This window comes from Microcaecilia unicolor, chromosome 1 (genome assembly GCF_901765095.1).
Source record: "Microcaecilia unicolor chromosome 1, aMicUni1.1, whole genome shotgun sequence".
In the NCBI taxonomy this organism is placed as follows: domain Eukaryota; kingdom Metazoa; phylum Chordata; class Amphibia; order Gymnophiona; family Siphonopidae; genus Microcaecilia; species Microcaecilia unicolor.
The window spans coordinates 272474822-272493071 of record NC_044031.1 but is presented as its reverse complement, the minus strand read 5'-3'; the positions used below and the strand labels follow the sequence as shown (position 1 = coordinate 272493071).

The following is an 18250-nucleotide window of genomic DNA, read 5'->3' as shown; positions in this document are numbered from 1 at the left end:
TGTTGTGATGAAATTTGGTATATGGAGCATGAGCTACCAGGGCTTGAAGCTCACTGACCCTACGAGCTGAAGTAACTGCCACCAAGAAAATGACCTTCCAGGTCAAGTACTTCAGATGGCAGGTATTCAGTGGCTCAAAAGGAGGTTTCATCAGCTGGGTGAGGACGACGTTGAGATCCCATGACACAGTAGGAGGCTTGATAGGGGGCTTTGACAAAAGCAAACCTCTCATGAATCGAACGACTAAAGGCTCTCCAGAGATGGCTTTACCTTCCACACGATAATGGTAAGCACTAATCGCACTAAGGTGATTCCTTACTGAGTTGGTCTTGAGGCCAGACTCTGATAAGTGCAGAAGGTATTCAAGCAGGTTCTGTGCAGGGCAAGAACGAGGTTCTAGGGCCTTGCTCTCACACCAAACGACAAACCTCCTCCACTTGAAAAAGTAACTCTTTTTAGTGGAATCCTTCCTAGAGGCAAGCAAGACCCGGGAGACACCCTCAGACAGACCCAACGCAGCGAAGTCTACGCCCTCAACATCCAGGCCGTGAGAGCCAGGGATTGAAGGTTGGGGTGCAGCAACGCTCCGTCGTTCTGCGAAATGAGAGTCGGAAAACACTCCAATCTCCACGGTTCTTCGGAGGACAACTCCAGAAGAAGAGGGAACCAGATCTGACGGGGCCAAAAGGGCGCTATCAGAATCATGGTGCCGCGGTCTTGCTTGAGCTTCAGTAAGGTCTTCCCCACCAAAGGTATGGGAGGATAAGCATACAGGAGGCCGGTCCCCCAATGAAGGAGAAAGGCATCTGACGCTAGCCTGCCGTGTGTCTGAAGCCTGGAACAGAACAGAGGCAGCTTGTGGTTGGTCTGAGAGGCGAAAAGATCCACCGAGGGGGTGCCCCACTCTCGGAAGATCTTGCGTACCACTCTGGAATGGAGCGACCACTCGTGCGGTTGCATGACTCTGCTCAGTCTGTCGGCCAGACTGTTGTTTACGCCTGCCAGGTACGTGGCTTGGAGAAGCATGCCGAAGCGACACGCCCAACGCCACATACCGACGGCTTCCTGACACAGGGGGCGAGATCCGGTGCCCCCCTGCTTGTTGACGTAATACATTGCAACCTGATTGTCTGTCCGAATTTGGATAATTTGGCAGGACAGCCGATCTCTGAAAGCCTTCAGTGCGTTCCAGATCGCTCGGAGCTCCAGGAGGTTGATCTGCAGATCCTTTTCCTGGAGGGACCACAGACCCTGGGTGTGAAGCCCATCGACATGGGCTCCCCACCCCAGGCGGGATGCATCCGTCGTCAGCACTTTCGTGGGCTGCGGAATTTGGAATGGACGTCCCAGGGTCAAATTGGTCCGTATGGTCCACCAGAGCAGTGAAGTGCGGCAACTGGTGGAGAGGCGGATGACATCCTCTAGATTCCCGGTGGCTTGGAACCACTGGGAAGCTAGGGTCCATTGAGCAGATCTCATGTGAAGACGAGCCATGGGAGTCACATGAACTGTGGAGGCCATATGACCCAGAAGTCTCAACATCTGCCGAGCTGTGATCTGCTGAGACGCTCTGGTCTGCGAAGCCAGGGCCAAGAGATTGGTGGCCCTCGCTTCGGGAAGGTAGGCCTGAACCGTCTGGGAATTCAGCAGCGCTCCTATGAATTCCAGAGACTGAGTTGGCTGGAGATGGGACTTTGGGTAATTTATCACAAACCCCAGCAGCTCCAGAAGTTGAATAGTGCACTGCATGGACCGGAGGGCTCCTGCCTTCGAGGTGTTCTTGACCAGCCAATCGTCGAGATATGGGAACACGTGCACTCCCAGCTTGCGTAGGTAGGCCGCTACCACCACGAGGCACTTTGTAAACACTCGTGGGGCAGAGGCGAGCCCAAAGGGCAGCACACAATACTGAAAGTGCCGTGCGCCCAGGCGGAATCTGAGATACTGTCTGTGAGCTGGCAGTATCGGGATGTGAGTGTATGCGTCCTTTAAATCCAGGGAACATAGCCAATCGTTTTTCTGAATCATTGGCAGAAGGGTGCCCAAGGAAAGCATCCTGAACTTTTCTTTGACCAGGAATTTGTTCAGGCCTCTCAGGTCTAGGATGGGACGCATCCCCCCTGTTTTCTTTTCCACAAGGAAGTACCTGGAATAGAATCCCTGCCCTTCCTGCCCGGGTGGTACGGGCTCGACCGCATTGGCGCTGAGAAGGGCGGAGAGTTCCTCTGCAAGTACCAGCTTGTGATGGGAGCTGAAAGACTGAGCTCCCGGAGGACAATTTGGAGGCAGGGAGGTCAAATTCAGGGCGTATCCGCACCGCACTATTTGGAGAACCCACTGGTCGGAGGTTATGAGAGGCCACCTTTGGTGAAAGAATTTTAACCTCCCTCCGACCGGCAGGTCGTCCGGTACGGACACTTGTAGGGCGGCTATGTTCCCGTGGATCCAGTCAAAAGCCCGTCCCCGGCTTTTGCTGTGGAGGCGCAGGGGGCTGCTTAGGCGCACGCTGTTGACGGGAACGAGCGCGCTGGGGCTGTCCCTGTGCCTGACGAGGCCTTCGGGCCGGCTGGTTGTACCTACGCTTCGCAAAAGAATAGGGTGCAGCCTGCCGAGCCCGGGAAAAACGCCCGCCCGCGGGTGCGGGTGCTGAAGGCGCCCGGTGGGAGAGCTTGTCGAGAGCGGTTTCCCGCTGATGCAGTTGGTCAACCATCTGCTCGACCTTCTCGCCAAAAATATTATCCCCCCGGCAAGGAACGTCAGCCAGTCTCTGCTGGGTGCGGTTGTCCAGGTCAGAGGCACGCAGCCATGAGAGCCTGCGCATCACTATACCTTGGGCCGCAGCACGAGATGCCACGTCACAGGTGTCAAAAATCCCCCTGGACAGGAACTTTCTGCACGCCTTCAGCTGCCTGACCACCTCCTGATATGGCCTGGACTGCTCCGGCGGGAGCTTATCGACCAGGTCCGCCAGCTGTTGCACATTGGTCCGCATGTGGATGCTCATATAGAGCAGGTAAGATTGGATGCGGGTCACGAGCATGGAGGATTGGTAGGCCTTCCTCCCAAATGAGTCCAGAGTGCGAGACTCCCGCCCCGGGGGCGCCGAGGCGGTATCCCTCGAACTCCGTGCCCTCTTGAGAGCAGAATCCACGACCGCTGAGTCATGGGGCAACTGGGGCCGCATGAGCTCTGGGTCAGAGTGGATCCTGTACTGGGACTCTGCTTTCTTGGGAATGGTGGGGTTAGTTAGTGGTCGCACCCAGTTCCGAAGCAGCGTCTCCTTCAGGACATTGTGCAGCGGTACCGTGGAGGACTCTCTAGGTGGTGATGGATAGTCGAGGACCTCGAGCATCTCGGCCCTCGGCTCTTCCACAGAGACCACGGGAAAGGGAATGCTTATAGACATATCCCGCACAAAGGAGGCAAAGGAGAGACTCTCAGGAGGTGAGAGCTTCCTCTCCGGTGACGGCGTGGGGTCCGAGGGAAGGCCCGTAGACTCCTCTGAGGAGAAATATCTCGGGTCTTCCTCTTCCCCCCACGAGTCCTCATCCTCGGTATCGGACATTAGCTCATGTAGCTGAGTCCGGTACCGGGCCCGGCTCGACGTCGAGGCACCGAGGTCTCGGTGTCGTCGAGCGGTGGACTCCCGCGCCGGCGGGGACGGAGCTCCCTCCATCGACGTCGACGGGGACTCCACCTGCGTGGCGGTCGAGACCGGCACCGCAAGCGGCGGCGGTGTCGACAGCCCCGGCGCCGGGCTAGAGCTCGCCGGCGCCACAGTCATCGGCGCCGGGGGCGCAAGCACCCCCGACGCCGCATCAGCCCTTCCAGGATCCCCGGAAGGATGGCTCTGAGGCACTCGTCCAGGCCCGCTGCCGGGAAAGGCGGTGGGGCCGGTAAGGGTGTCGGTGCCAGAAGCTGCTGGGGGCCAGGAGACGGCACCGAGGTGCCGGAACCCCGACGCGTCGGTACCTCCACCACCGACGGAGATCTCTCCTCTCTGCGATGACGCTTCGGCGTCGACTCCCCTTCAGGGTGCACCGAGGGCTCCCGGTGACGGCGCTTCTTATCTTTTTTCCGGTGCACGTCACCGGCGCCGGAGGGCATGGAGGAGGAGGAGGTCGATCCCCCTCGGTCTCGAGGTACCGGGTCCGACAGGGTTCGGTCCCGTGGCTCACGAGCTGAGGGAGTGACCGGGGCCGACAGCCCACGCGGCCTCTCAACCCCACTCTCACCGGCGGACCGGCGGGCCGACGGGACCTGTTCTCCTGGGGTCGCTGCCATCGGTGCCGATGTCTCGGGCATCGATACCGGTACCGAAGATCCGGCCTTCGATACCGATGCCGTCGAGGTCGACGTCGAGGGGCCGGCGCAAGTTCCAAAAAGACGGTCCCGCAGAACTTGCCTCGCAACCTGAGTCCGTTTCCGGAGACCGAGACACAGCGCGCACGACTTGAGATTGTGCTCCGGCCCGAGGCACTGGAGGCACCAAGCGTGGGTGTCGGTCTGCGAGATCGGCCGGCCGCAGCGACCACACTTTTTAAATCCACTCGGGACCTTCGAGGACATCGACGGAAAAATCGCGTCGGCGAAGTCAAAGTCGGCAATGGTGGCTAAAATCACACCACGAAAAAACTAGCCGACCGAGCGGCCACTAGGCCGCAACGAGGCGTCCCCGCTGGAAGCGAGGGAAAAGGGGAGCGCGTGCTCCACACGCGCGAAAATCTTTTTTTTTTTTTTTTTTTTAACAATACGAAGAAAGAAAGAAAGAAGGACCGAACGGGTCAAAGCAACGATCCGCGTAAACGCGGTCGAAAAATCCGGCGGCTGAACGGAGAGAGAGGCAATTGCACAACTCTCTCCAGTCACGGAAAAAAAGTAACTGGCGGGAGCGGTCGCGCACGGGCGGGAAGACGGCCGCGCATGCGCGGTGGGCGTGCCCTGCGTGCCGACCGTCCCGCGAAGCTTCTTCCGGTTGGTGGGGGCTGCCGCGGACGTCAACCCAGTCGTGAGAACAAGCAGCCTGCTTGTCCTCGGAGAATTAAAGGTACAAGTGCCACCTTTTAAAAATTTGCATGATTTTGTGTCAGCAATCTAGCTAATCATTATAAACCTAAAAACTTTGAAAAAAAGTTTTTGATCTCAGCGGCGCTGCTCACAAATCATATATATTACATACATTTCTGAATTTCAGATATTTCAGTATGGGTAACTTATTCTGTGTATATCATATACAGTTTTTAGGTTTATAATCTTTTGCCCATAGTTTTGTTATCACTTTAGTGCCGTGAATTGTTTTCTTCGAATAATCTACTGATATCATAAAGTGCTGGGAATCTAACTGTAAAAACATTATCATTTATTATTATGTCTTCTTGCGCCAGTCAGCACATAAAGCAGACCAGTGACATGCGGTGACATTTACAGCAAAGGATTCAGTAAATGTGCCAAACAACAAAAGCGGTTCAATGGCACCAACATAGCACCTCCCAACCAACAACGAGGGGCTTGGCAGCTCCTACACAGTAATTCCTACTCATACAAAACTAAAAAGAGGGGCTCACCAGACCAAATGCCATACCTCCCATTTCTCAATATAAATGTGACTCTAGTCCACTTGGAATAAGTAAGCCATACAAAGCCATAATAGACTGATAGAACACCTATGTACAACCAGTATGTGTCAGGGAAAAGACTCATCCTGTCACAGGGACAAGATGTAAGGAACCACCAGGAAAGGTTTAGTTTTGTTTGCACAACCTGTGCCATAGCTGATGGGCTTTTTTCTCAGCAGGTCTGCAACCACTTAGATCCCTTGACAAAGCTTCAGCGAAACAGGAACCTGTCGGGGTTCGGCGAGTTGACAGATCTTAAAGATAAGTGACTGCTTTTTCCCTACCATTTACAGTGTGATTTATGTATAAAATTGAAAAATTGTTAGAAAATTGGACACTGACACATTGAGAGTATATGTACTAACAAGCAACACATTTGGAAGGAGGACTTTTTGTCTATGATTATAACAGTCACTTAAACGGCTCCACCCATATTGAGGGTGTAGATCATATTATGTCCCTGTGGCAGTATGAGACTTTCCTCTGACACACATTGGTTGTACATAGGAGTATCAGTCTACTATACCTCCCACTTCAGCAAGAACACAAAGAGGAGCTTGTCGGGCCCAACCTAACAACTCCCACTCGAACGAAAAACAACAAGAGGAGGACAACAAACATGACGATGATGATGTCCCAATATTACTGTTCCCACCCCCCCAGTAGAGACACTGGGGCTAGAGATTGCAACAAAACACCTCTCATATCACTTTTCTATACTCAGCATCTTTCACTTCTCGTCTCTCACCTCTTACACTTCTCCTCACTCATCTTCCCATCCCTTCACTCATGCTCCCATGCTCCTTATTCTGCTGTCCCACTTATCTCTCCCCCCTCTCTCACTACCTTCTTGTTGCCATACCCCCTTTCTTCCTATCCTAAACCCGCCCGCCCTCCTCTGTCCTCATCTCTTTACTCTTCCCTCCTTGTGCTCTGAACTTCCCCTCCTTTTACCCACACCCCCTATTTCTTTCCATCCTGCCCTAGCCCTACCCCATTTCATTTTCTCTTGCCACTGTAAACTCGTACATCTGTACTTCTAACGCCTCCTCCTCTGCACCCCCTTTTGCCCCATTCCGTCTTCTTACCATTCCAAGATGCAACCCTACCCCACACTCACCTCTTCGTGCCCCATTGTCCGCCTTCTCTCTTTCTTGTTCTCTAAACCCCCCTCTCTATCTGACCAGGCCAAAAAAAGGCATTGAACTTACTAGGTCTGTTGTCCTCCTACCACCAAGACGATGATGACCCAACCTCTGTTCTTCTACCTTTACCTTTCTTTAATGATCTGTGCAGATGCTGCAGTTGTGTGGGGGGCGGGGTGGAGGAGGACTGGGGGAGATGGAAGGCTCTAAGGAAATGCTGCCTCCTGCTGGCTGCCAATTGTTTGAAAGACAAAGACCTGCTGCCTGCCTCACTCAAACTCTGTGCCATGCACTCTCCCCTGCCCCCCCCCCCAAAAAAAAAATAACTGCAGCTAGTGCAGCAGTACAGGATTAAGTGCCTGAAGGCCACATTGAGGGCTGAGGGGGACGGAGGAGTACAAGAGGTTGCACTCTTCAGTTCTCATTGAGCAACAGTTCCCCAAGCACACACATGCTTCCCCGATACAGTATTAAAGCCAAACAAATTTTGCATTCACAGAACACCCCCAGCCCTCCCCCAACAATGGGTACAGAGCAAACTAGGGGTCCTGTTTACTAGTGTTTTTAGCACATGCTAATTTTTAATTTTTAGCACGCGCTAACACTAGAGACACCCATATATTCCTATGAGTGTCTCTAGTGTTAGCGCACGCTAAAAACATTAGCGCACCTACAATGTGGCTTAGTAAACAGGGCCCTAGGACATTTTGTCATAAAATTCACCATGCAAAAACATTTCTGATTCTAGTGTAATCTCACTAACAACAATTGTAAACCTCTCAGTACCAGCTCTACAAAGCTGCATTATTTGATTTACCTAGTAATGAGGTGTTTTGCATGCATCTGCATGCTTTGCATCTCATTACTATGTCTCTCATGGTAACTTCAAGTCAGGTGTGCTATATTAATATAATGCATATTACTGCCCTTTAATGTGCATTTTTGAGACAAAAACATGCATTATGACCATGCTGCACCTTATTAACTACCCCGCTAAGTGCTTTTATAAATTAAGTACTCAGAACCAGCCCCATTAGCTCATAAATGCTCAAGCACAAATTTACACCTGCTCTGAAGGTATAAACAAATATATGTACTCTACATGTGTACCTGCATATTTTATAAAATGTGTATAAAAATTACAACTACATCCCAGGAAATGCCTACACACGTGAAATCTCTTTGGCTTGCATACTTATAGACATGTATATAGACACTCAATTTTCTAAAAGTTTCTGCACAAGGAAAATGTTTTTATAAAATTACCCTCGTAATGCAAGATTTCCTTAGCAGCATTTCAAATTCACATCAAATGTCTGCTGGTACCTGTATTTGGTCTACAGAGTCAATGATGATGAGGATGCTGCCCTGGTGACGAGCTGAGAGCTTTTCCAGCCAGTGAGGAAATTCTTCCAAAAACTTGGCAGGATCCAAAGATAAAGCTGACACCAACCACGAATGTTGCAATAGCTGGAAAATGGTAACACAAAAAACTGAACTCCCAACACTGGAGGAAAAATAATTACCAGAAGTACACTGTGTCCTATTTCATCAAACCTTTATAAATAACAACGTAAAAAGTTCATTCTTGCCACACTGCATGATTACTGGGAACAGTAAAAAGTCTGGAGAGTTTGATCCTAGAGTATCACTTCAACCCTGTGTCAACCACAAACCGGTTGGGAAGCCAGAGAGTAGCCAGATCTGGAACCAGCATACAGAAAAGGGTGGCATAATTAAACAGAACCCTTTACCATTGTTACAGCAGTAATAAAAGGAACATACAATATATACCCTGGTAAGAACTGACTACAGAAGCAGTTATCTGGGTATCAGCACCAAATTCATACTCAACTTTTTTGTTTAATTTCTTTCTTATTTATCCAACCTTGAACACTGACAGTATAACCCTTGATGCAAATATTATATACCAACTAGGCCCCCTATTCCTTTCCCCCCTTACATCCACATTATAAGTCCTTCACAGCCCCCCAATAGCAACTGTGTCCCCCTCCCCCACCCTCTCTTCTAAGTGTGTGTTCATACAATTCTAGGTCAAAATTCTGAATCCTATAGAATCATCAAATTACTTCTTTTTACTCTCATGTCCATGCCTGGCTCCATAGGCCCAACTGTTTGGGGAGGCTAAAGGGGCGGAGTTAGGGGTGGAGCCAGGGGTGGAGCTTAAATCCATAATTGGTAACACACAGAAAAAAAAAATAGAAGTCACAATTAATACCTTTTATTAAATTTAGATATTAGATATGTATCATATTTAGATATTAGATATGTATCATATGTCAAAGAATAAAGTGGTTGCTCAAAGCATATACTAACCACAATCGCTCAACTGCAAAACACTATGCACAACTTTGTGCAAAAACACACTCAGAACCTTACTGTACCATAAATATTACACTGGGCAGAACCTAATACACCAATATACCACCCATACGGAAAATGCAGACTGTCAACAATATGAAACAAGGGATCATAATATCACAATTCTCATGTAGAGCCACAAAACACCCTAATTCATATTTAATGTGGGATAAAATGCCATAAATAAGTAAATAAATATAAACTTTTAATGTTGAGCACCTGATTCTCAAAGTGGACATATTCCAAACGCTATAATGAAAATAAAATGATCTTTTCTACCTTTGTTGTCTGGTGACTTTGTTTTTCTGATCATGCTGGCCCAGTATCCGATTCTGCTGCTATCTGTCCTCTTAACTCCATTTCCAGGGTTTCCTTTCCATTTATTTCTTTACTTTCCGCCTTTCTTCTTCATTTCTTGCCTTACATCCGTAAGTAAAAGCTGGGTCCTCTGCAGACTTGACTGTCCAGTGGATCCAGCTTCTGCCTATTTTCTCCATCGATGTGCAGGTTTTCTCCCTTTTCCCTCATCTCATCTCCTTCCTCTCTCTTCCCGTCCCTCCATCCATGTCCAGCATTTCTTCTCTCTCCCTTCCCCTCCATCCATGTGCATCTCCTTCCTCTGTCTTCCCTCCCCTCCATGCATGTCCAGAATTTCTCCCCTTCATCCATGTGCATCTTCTTCCTGTCTTCCCTTCCCTCCATCCATGTCCAACAATTCTCCTCTCTCCTTCCCTCCATCCATGTCCAGCAACCCTCCTCTCTCCCCTGCCCTCCATCCATGTCCAGCAACCCTCCTCTCTCCCCTGCCCATCCATCCATCCATGTCCAGCAACCCTCTTCTCTCCCCTGCCCATCCATCCATCCATCCATGTCCAGCAACCCTCTTCTCCCCTCTAGCCACCCATGTCCAGCAACCCTCCTCTCTCCCCCGCCCTCCCCTCCATCCACCCATGTCCAGCAACTCTACTCTCCCCTCCATCCACCTATGTCCAGCAAATCTCCTCTCCCCTGACCTCCCCTCCATCCATGTCCAGCAACCCTCCTCTCTCCCCTGCCATCCCCTCTATCCACCCATGTCCAGCAACCCTCCTCTCCCCTGCCCTCCTCCATACCCAGCGCGATTCTCTTCTCCCCTGCCCCTGCCTGGCTGCCTCCATCCATCTGGGCGAGCGGCGCCTTGAATCTCCCCTTCCCTCCCCTTCCTTATTATCTGCCCCGCGCCACCCTTGGGGTTTTTAATCTTTAATGTACCTCTGTCCCAGCACCGGCCACATCATTTCTACGCCTGCCCTGCACGTCTCTATTCTTCTCTCCCTTCGTGACGTGAGTTCGCTCTGCAGAGTCCCGCCTTCTGACATCATTTCCTCGAGGGCGGGACTCTGCGGAACGAACTCACGTCACGAAGGAAGAGAAGAATAGAGACGTGCAGGGCGGGCTTCGAAATGACGCGGCCGGCGCTGGGATGGAGGTACATTAAAGATTAAAAACCCCAAGGGCGGCGCGGGGCAGATAGTAAGGAAGGGGAGACTCACGGCGCCACTTGTCCGCCCGCCCAGAAATTTGGACAAACGGGCGGGCGGCCGGCCAAAACATCCCCCTGGACGCTTAACCCTTTCCTGCTGTGGCTGGGAGGCTTTGCCTCCCCAAGCCTCTTATACAGGGCGCCTATGCCTGGCTCCTTCTTTCTCTATCCATTGGGTAAATCACAAAGGATGTTTGAAATGTCTTTCAAGCAACCTGACTGACCACTGTTGGAGACAGTGCTGGGCTCAAATGACCACCGGTCTGACGCAGTACCGCATTTCTTATGCTTTTACTCAGGGCTGCTATCTGGTAGCCAGACTTATGGTCCACGGTTAGCTAGGTGTATGCCGGGGGGGGGGGGGGGGGGAAGAGGTTGGAGATAGAGAAAGCTGGAGGATGTGTGCAAGTGCTATGGGGAGGGGGCTGTTCCCAACTTGACCAAAAAGTGCCTGTGCCTTGGACTCACCCCGTTGGCGGCAGCTCTCCTCCCGAACTCAACCCTTGGTAGTGCCCACCATCGCACCTGCCCCCCCCCCCCCCCAGCGGCAGCCCTCTCAGAACATTAGCAGTAAATTTGAGAGACTGAGATCATACTCCATATACCCAAGCTTAGAAGAGAGATTCATTCCTGTCTTGGTATGTGCAAAACTAACCTATTTGGAGAAATTGCCCTAAGAGGAACCATTCCTTCTATCTGATGATTTGGAAGAACTAAAAAAACAGGATAATTTTGGAAGCAGTGCTAGAGAAAATGATAAATTAACAGTAGCAAAATCAATGGGACCAGATGGTGCTCATTGTTAAAATCTGCTATTGTACCTGAGGGTTAGATGGTAGCCAACATAATACCAACTTTTATTAAAAAAAAAAAAAAGTTTCCAGGGTGATCCAAGAAAGGGTATGATACATACCTGTAGCAGTTGTTCTCCGAGGACAGCAGGCTGATTGTTCTCACGACTGGGTGACGTCCGCGGCAGCCCCCACCAACCGGAAAGAAGCTTCGCGGGACGGTCGGCACGCCCACCGCGCATGCGCAGCCGTCTTCCCGCCCGTGCGCGACCGCTCCCGCCAGTTGAATGACTAGCAAAAGATGAAACACACAACTCCAAAGGGGAGGAGGGAGGGTAGGTGAGAACAATCAGCCTGCTGTCCTCGGAGAACAACTGCTACAGGTATGTATCATACCCTTTCTCCGAGGACAAGCAGGCTGCTTGTTCTCACGACTGGGGTATCCCTAGCTCTCAGGCTCACTCAAAACAAGAACCCAGGTCAATTGAACCTCGCAACGGCGAGGGTACAACAGAAATTGACCTACGAAGAACAACTAACAGAGTGCAGCCTGACCAGAATAAATTCGGGTCCTGGAGGGTGGAGTTGGATTTACACCCCAAACAGATTCTGCAGCACCGACTGCCCGAACCGACTGTCGCGTCGGGTATCCTGCTGGAGGCAGTAATGAGATGTGAATGTGTGGACAGATGACCACGTCGCAGCCTTGCAGATCTCTTCAATAGTGGCTGACTTCAAGTGGGCCACCGACGCTGCCATGGCTCTGACACTATGAGCCGTGACATGACCCTCAAGAGTCAGCCCAGCCTGGGCGTAAGTGAAGGAAATGCAATCTGCTAGCCAATTGGAGATGGTGCGTTTCCCGACAGCGACCCCTAGCCTGTTAGGGTCGAAAGAAATAAACAATTGGGCGGACTGTCTGTTGGGCTGTGTCTGCTCCAAGTAGAAGGCCAATGCTCTCTTGCAGTCCAATGTGTGCAACTGACGTTCAGCAGGGCGGGTATGCGGCCTGGGGAAGAATGTTGGCAAGACAATTGACTGGTTAAGATGGAACTCCGACACCACCTTCGGCAGGAACTTTGGGTGGGTGCGGAGCACTACTCTGTTGTGATGAAATTTGGTATATGGAGCATGAGCTACTAGGGCTTGAAGCTCACTGACCCTACGAGCTGAAGTAACTGCCACCAAGAAAATGACCTTCCAGGTCAAGTACTTCAGATGGCAGGTATTCAGTGGCTCAAAAGGAGGTTTCATCAGCTGGGTGAGGACGACGTTGAGATCCCATGACACAGTAGGAGGCTTGATAGGGGGCTTTGACAAAAGCAAGCCTCTCATGAATCGAACGACTAAAGGCTCTCCAGAGATGGCTTTACCTTCCACACGATAATGGTAAGCACTAATCGCACTAAGGTGATTCCTTACTGAGTTGGTCTTGAGGCCAGACTCTGATAAGTGCAGAAGGTATTCAAGCAGGTTCTGTGCAGGGCAAGAACGAGGTTCTAGGGCCCTGCTCTCACACCACACGACAAACCTCCTCCACTTGAAAAAGTAACTCTTTTTAGTGGAATCCTTCCTAGAGGCAAGCAAGACCCGGGAGACACCCTCAGACAGACCCAACGCAGTGAAGTCTACGCCCTCAACATCCAGGCCGTGAGAGCCAGGGACTGAAGGTTGGGGTGCAGCAACGCTCCGTCGTTCTGCGAGATGAGAGTCGGAAAACACTCCAATCTCCACGGTTCCTCGGAGGACAACTCCAGAAGAAGAGGGAACCAGATCTGACGGGGCCAAAAAGGCGCTATCAGAATCATGGTGCCGCGGTCTTGCTTGAGCTTCAGTAAGGTCTTCCCCACCAAAGGTATGGGAGGATAAGCATACAGGAGGCCGGTCCCCCAATGGAGGAGAAAGGCATCCGACGCTAGCCTGCCGTGTGCCTGAAGTCTGGAACAGAACAGAGGCAGCTTGTGGTTGGTCTGAGAGGCGAAAAGGTCCACCGAGGGGGTGCCCCACACTCGGAAGATCTTGCGTACCACTCTGGCATGGAGCGACCACTCGTGCGGTTGCATGACTCTGCTCAGTCTGTCGGCCAGACTGTTGTTTACGCCTGCCAGGTACGTGGCTTGGAGGAGCATGCCGAACCGACACGCCCAACGCCACATCCCGACGGCCTCCTGGCACAGGGGGCGAGATCCGGTGCCCCCCTGCTTGTTGACGTAATACATTGCAACCTGATTGTCTGTCCGAATTTGGATAATTTGGCAGGACAGCCGATCTCTGAAAGCCTTCAGTGCGTTCCAGATCGCTCGGAGCTCCAGGAGGTTGATCTGCAGACCCTTTTCCTGGAGGGACCACAGACCCTGGGTGTGAAGCCCATCGACATGGGCTCCCCACCCCAGGCGAGATGCATCCGTCGTCAGCACTTTCGCGGGCTGCGGAATTTGGAATGGACGTCCCAGGGTCAAATTGGTCCGTATGGTCCACCAGAGCAGTGAAGTGCGGCAACTGGTGGAGAGGCGGATGACATCTTCTAGATTCCCGGTGGCTTGGAACCACTGGGAAGCTAGGGTCCATTGAGCAGATCTCATGTGAAGACGAGCCATGGGAGTCACATGAACTGTGGAGGCCATATGACCCAGAAGTCTCAACATCTGCCGAGCTGTGATCTGCTGAGACGCTCTGGTCTGCGAAGCCAGGGCCAAGAGATTGGTGGCCCTCGCTTCGGGAAGGTAGGCCTGAGCCGTCTGGGAATTCAGCAGCGCTCCTATGAATTCCAGAGACTGAGTTGGCTGGAGATGGGACTTTGGGTAATTTATCACAAACCCCAGCAGCTCCAGAAGTTGAATAGTGCACTGCATGGACCGGAGGGCTCCTGCCTCCGAGGTGTTCTTGACCAGCCAATCGTCGAGGTATGGGAACACGTGCACTCCCAGCTTGCGTAGGTAGGCCGCTACCACCACGAGGCATTTGGTAAACACTCGTGGGGCAGAGGCGAGCCCAAATGGCAGCACACAATACTGAAAGTGGCGTGCGCCCAGGCGGAATCTGAGATACTGTCTGTGAGCTGGCAGTATCGGTATGTGAGTATATGCGTCCTTTAAATCCAGGGAACATAGCCAATCGTTTTTCTGAATCATTGGCAGAAGGGTGCCCAAGGAAAGCATCCTGAACTTTTCTTTGACCAGGAATTTGTTCAGGCCTCTCAGGTCTAGGATGGGACGCATCCCCCCTGTTTTCTTTTCCACAAGGAAGTACCTGGAATAGAATCCCTGCCCTTCCTGCCCGGGTGGTACGGGCTCGACCGCATTGGCGCTGAGAAGGGCGGAGAGTTCCTCTGCAAGTACCTGCTTGTGATGGGAGCTGAAAGACTGAGCTCCCGGAGGACAATTTGGAGGCAGGGAGGCCAAATTCAGGGCGTATCCGCACCGCACTATTTGGAGAACCCACTGGTCGGAGGTTATGAGAGGCCACCTTTGGTGAAAAAATTTTAACCTCCCTCCGACCGGCAGATCGTCCGGTACGGACACTTGTAGGGCGGCTATGTTCCCGTGGATCCAGTCAAAAGCCCGTCCCCGGCTTTTGCTGTGGAGGCGCAGGGGGCTGCTTAGGCGCACGCTGTTGACGAGAACGAGCGCGCTGGGGCTGTCCCTGTGCCTGACGAGGCCTTCGGGCCGGCTGGTTGTACCTACGCTTTGCAAAAGAATAGGGTGCAGCCTGCCGTGCCCGGGAAAAACGCCCACCCGTGGGGGCGGATGCTGAAGGCGCCCGGTGGGAGAGCTTGTCGAGAGCGGTTTCCCGCTGATGCAGTTGGTCCACCATCTGCTCGACCTTCTCACCGAAAATGTTATCCCCCCGGCAAGGGACGTCGGCCAGTCTCTGCTGGGTGCGGTTGTCCAGGTCAGAGGCGCGCAGCCATGAGAGCCTGCGCATCACTATACCTTGGGCCGCAGCACGAGATGCCACGTCACAGGTGTCAAAAATACCCCTGGACAGGAACTTTCTGCATGCCTTCAGCTGCCTGACCACCTCCTGATAAGGCCTGGACTGCTCCGGCGGGAGCTTCTCGACCAGGTCCGCCAGCTGTTGCACATTGGTCCGCATGTGGATGCTCATATAGAGCAGGTATGACTGGATGCGGGTCACGAGCATGGAGGATTGGTAGGCCTTCCTCCCAAACGAGTCCAGAGTGCGAGACTCCCGCCCCGGGGGCGCCGAGGCGGTATCCCTCGAACTCCGTGCCCTCTTGAGAGCAGAATCCACGACCACTGAGTCATGGGGCAATTGGGGCCGCATGAGCTCTGGGTCGGAGTGGATCCTGTACTGGGACTCTGCTTTCTTGGGAATGGTGGGGTTAGTTAATGGTCGCACCCAGTTCCGAAGCAGTGTCTCCTTCAGGACATTGTGCAGCGGCACCGTGGAGGACTCTCTAGGTGGTGATGGATAGTCGAGGACCTCGAGCATCTCGGCCCTCGGCTCTTCCACAGAGACCACGGGGAAGGGAATGCTGATAGACATATCCCGCACAAAAGAGGCAAAGGAGAGACTCTCAGGAGGTGAGAGCTTCCTCTCCGGTGAAGGCGTGGGGTCCGAGGGAAGGCCCGTAGACTCCTCTGAGGAGAAATATCTAGGGTCCTCCTCTTCCCCCCACGAGTCCTCATCCTCGGTATCGGACATTAGCTCATGTAGCTGAGTCCTGTACCGGGCCCGGCTCGACGTCGAGGCACCGAGGTCTCGGTGTCGTCGAGCGGTGGACTCCCGCGCCGGCGGGGACGGAGCTCCCTCCATCGACGTCGACGGGGACTCCACCTGCGTGGCAGTCGAGACCGGCACCGCAAGCGGCGGCGGTGTCGACAGCCCCGGCGCCGGGCTAGAGCTCGCCGGCGCCACAGTCATCGGCGCCGAGGGCGCATCAGCCCTTCCAGGATCCCCGGAAGGATGGCTCTGAGGCACTCGTCCAGGCCCGCTGCCGGGAAAGGCGGTGGGGCCGGTAAGGGTGTCGGTGCCGGAAGCTGCTGGGAGCCAGGAGACGGCACCGAGGTGCCGGAACCCCGACGCGTCGGTACCTCCACAACCGACGGAGACCTCTCCTCTCGACGATGACGCTTCGGCGTCGACTCCTCTTCGGGATGCACCGAGGGCGTCCGGTGACGACGCTTCTTATCCTTTTTTCGATGCACGTCACCGGCGCCGGAGGGCATGGAGGAGGAGGAGGTCGATCCCCCTCGGTCTCGAGGCACCGGGTCAGACAGGGGTCGGTCCCGTGGCTCACGAGCTGAGGGAGTGACCGGGGCCGACTGCCCACGCGGCCTCTCAACCCCACTCTCACCGGCGGACCGGCGGGCCAACGGGACCTGTTCTCCTGGGGTCACTGCCATCGGTGCCAATGTCTCGGGCATCGATACCGGTACCGAAGAACCGGCCTTCGATACCGATGCCGTCGAGGTCGACGTCGAGGGGCCGGCGCAAGTTCCAAAAAGACGGTCCCGCAGAACTTGCCTCGCAACCTGAGTCCGTTTCCGGAGATCGAGACACAAAGCACACGACTTGAGATTGTGCTCCGGCCCGAGGCACTGGAGGCACCAAGCGTGGGTGTCGGTCTGCGAGATCGGCCGGCCGCAGCGACCACACTTTTTAAATCCACTCGGGACCTTCGAGGACATCGACGGAAAAATCGCGTCGGCGAAGTCAAAGTCGTCAATGGTGGCTAAAATCACACCACGAAAAGATAAACGACCGAGCGACCACTAGGCCGCAATGTGGCGTCCCCGCTGGAAGCGAGGGAAAAGGGGAGCGCGTGCTCCACACGCGCAGAGATTTTTTTTTTTTTTTTTAACAAACAAGAAAAAGGAAAACCGAACGGTAATCCGAAGCGAAGCGACGATCTGCGTAAACGCGGTCGAAAAATCCGGCGGCTGAAACAGAGAGAGTGGCAGAAGCACAACTCTCTCCAGTCGCGGAAAAAAAGGAACTGGCGGGAGCGGTCGCGCACGGGCGGGAAGACGGCCGCGCATGCGCGGTGGGCGTGCCCTGCGTGCCGACCGTCCCGCGAAGCTTCTTTCCGGTTGGTGGGGGCTGCCGCGGACGTCACCCAGTCGTGAGAACAAGCAGCCTGCTTGTCCTCGGAGAAAACTCCAGACCAGTGAGTCAGACATCATCAATGTCAGATAAAATGAAGTTTTGTGAAGAGCAGAATATTGGGCGTATAGATAATCATGATTTAAGGGGGAAGACTAACACAGATTTAGCAAAGATATGATGTTTTAATAATCTATTAGAAGTTTTTGAAGGTGTAAATAATTAGATGGATAAAGGCAAGGCAAGACAGTTAACATAATATATTTTAATTTTCAAAAAGTACGGTATCTGATAAAAAATCCCTGATGAGAAGCTTCTGAGGAAATTAAAATTTTGTGGGACTGGAACTAAGATCATATTATGGACTGGTTAACTAGTTAAAGGCTTCAGCCTTTCCTTCCAGCTCCAGAGCAGGATGAAAAGTTTGCCTACAGAGGGGAAGATGCACTAAAACAATCATTAATGCCCTTCCCTTACGGATTCCTTAGCGAATCGGTAAGCAACGGGAATGCATCAAGGAAAGGGAATGCAAATGAGCTGCTCCTTGTAGCTCACTTGCATTTTCTATTCCCTTGGAAGCCAGTCGGCCGGTCGAGCATGCGCAGAGCAGCCAAGCGTTATGCCAGCTGGTCTGCGCATGCCAAGGATGTCCTTTATTGAGGTCCTTCACTCAAAAAAAACAACAACAACAAAAAAAGGACGTCCCTGTCAAGCAGGAAACTTGTC

The 18250-nt window shown here is 52.9% G+C and overlaps 1 protein-coding gene across 1 annotated transcript in view; it reads right to left on the bottom strand.

The window, feature by feature from the left end:
- LOC115472384 (nephrocystin-3-like) overlaps nt 1–18250 on the bottom strand; it is a 228543-nt gene that overhangs the window by 128582 nt on the left and 81711 nt on the right. The window contains exon 13 of the mRNA XM_030206641.1: nt 8087–8230. Within this exon, the coding sequence (XP_030062501.1) occupies nt 8087–8230 (144 nt within the window). The remainder of the gene's footprint in view (nt 1–8086; nt 8231–18250) is intronic.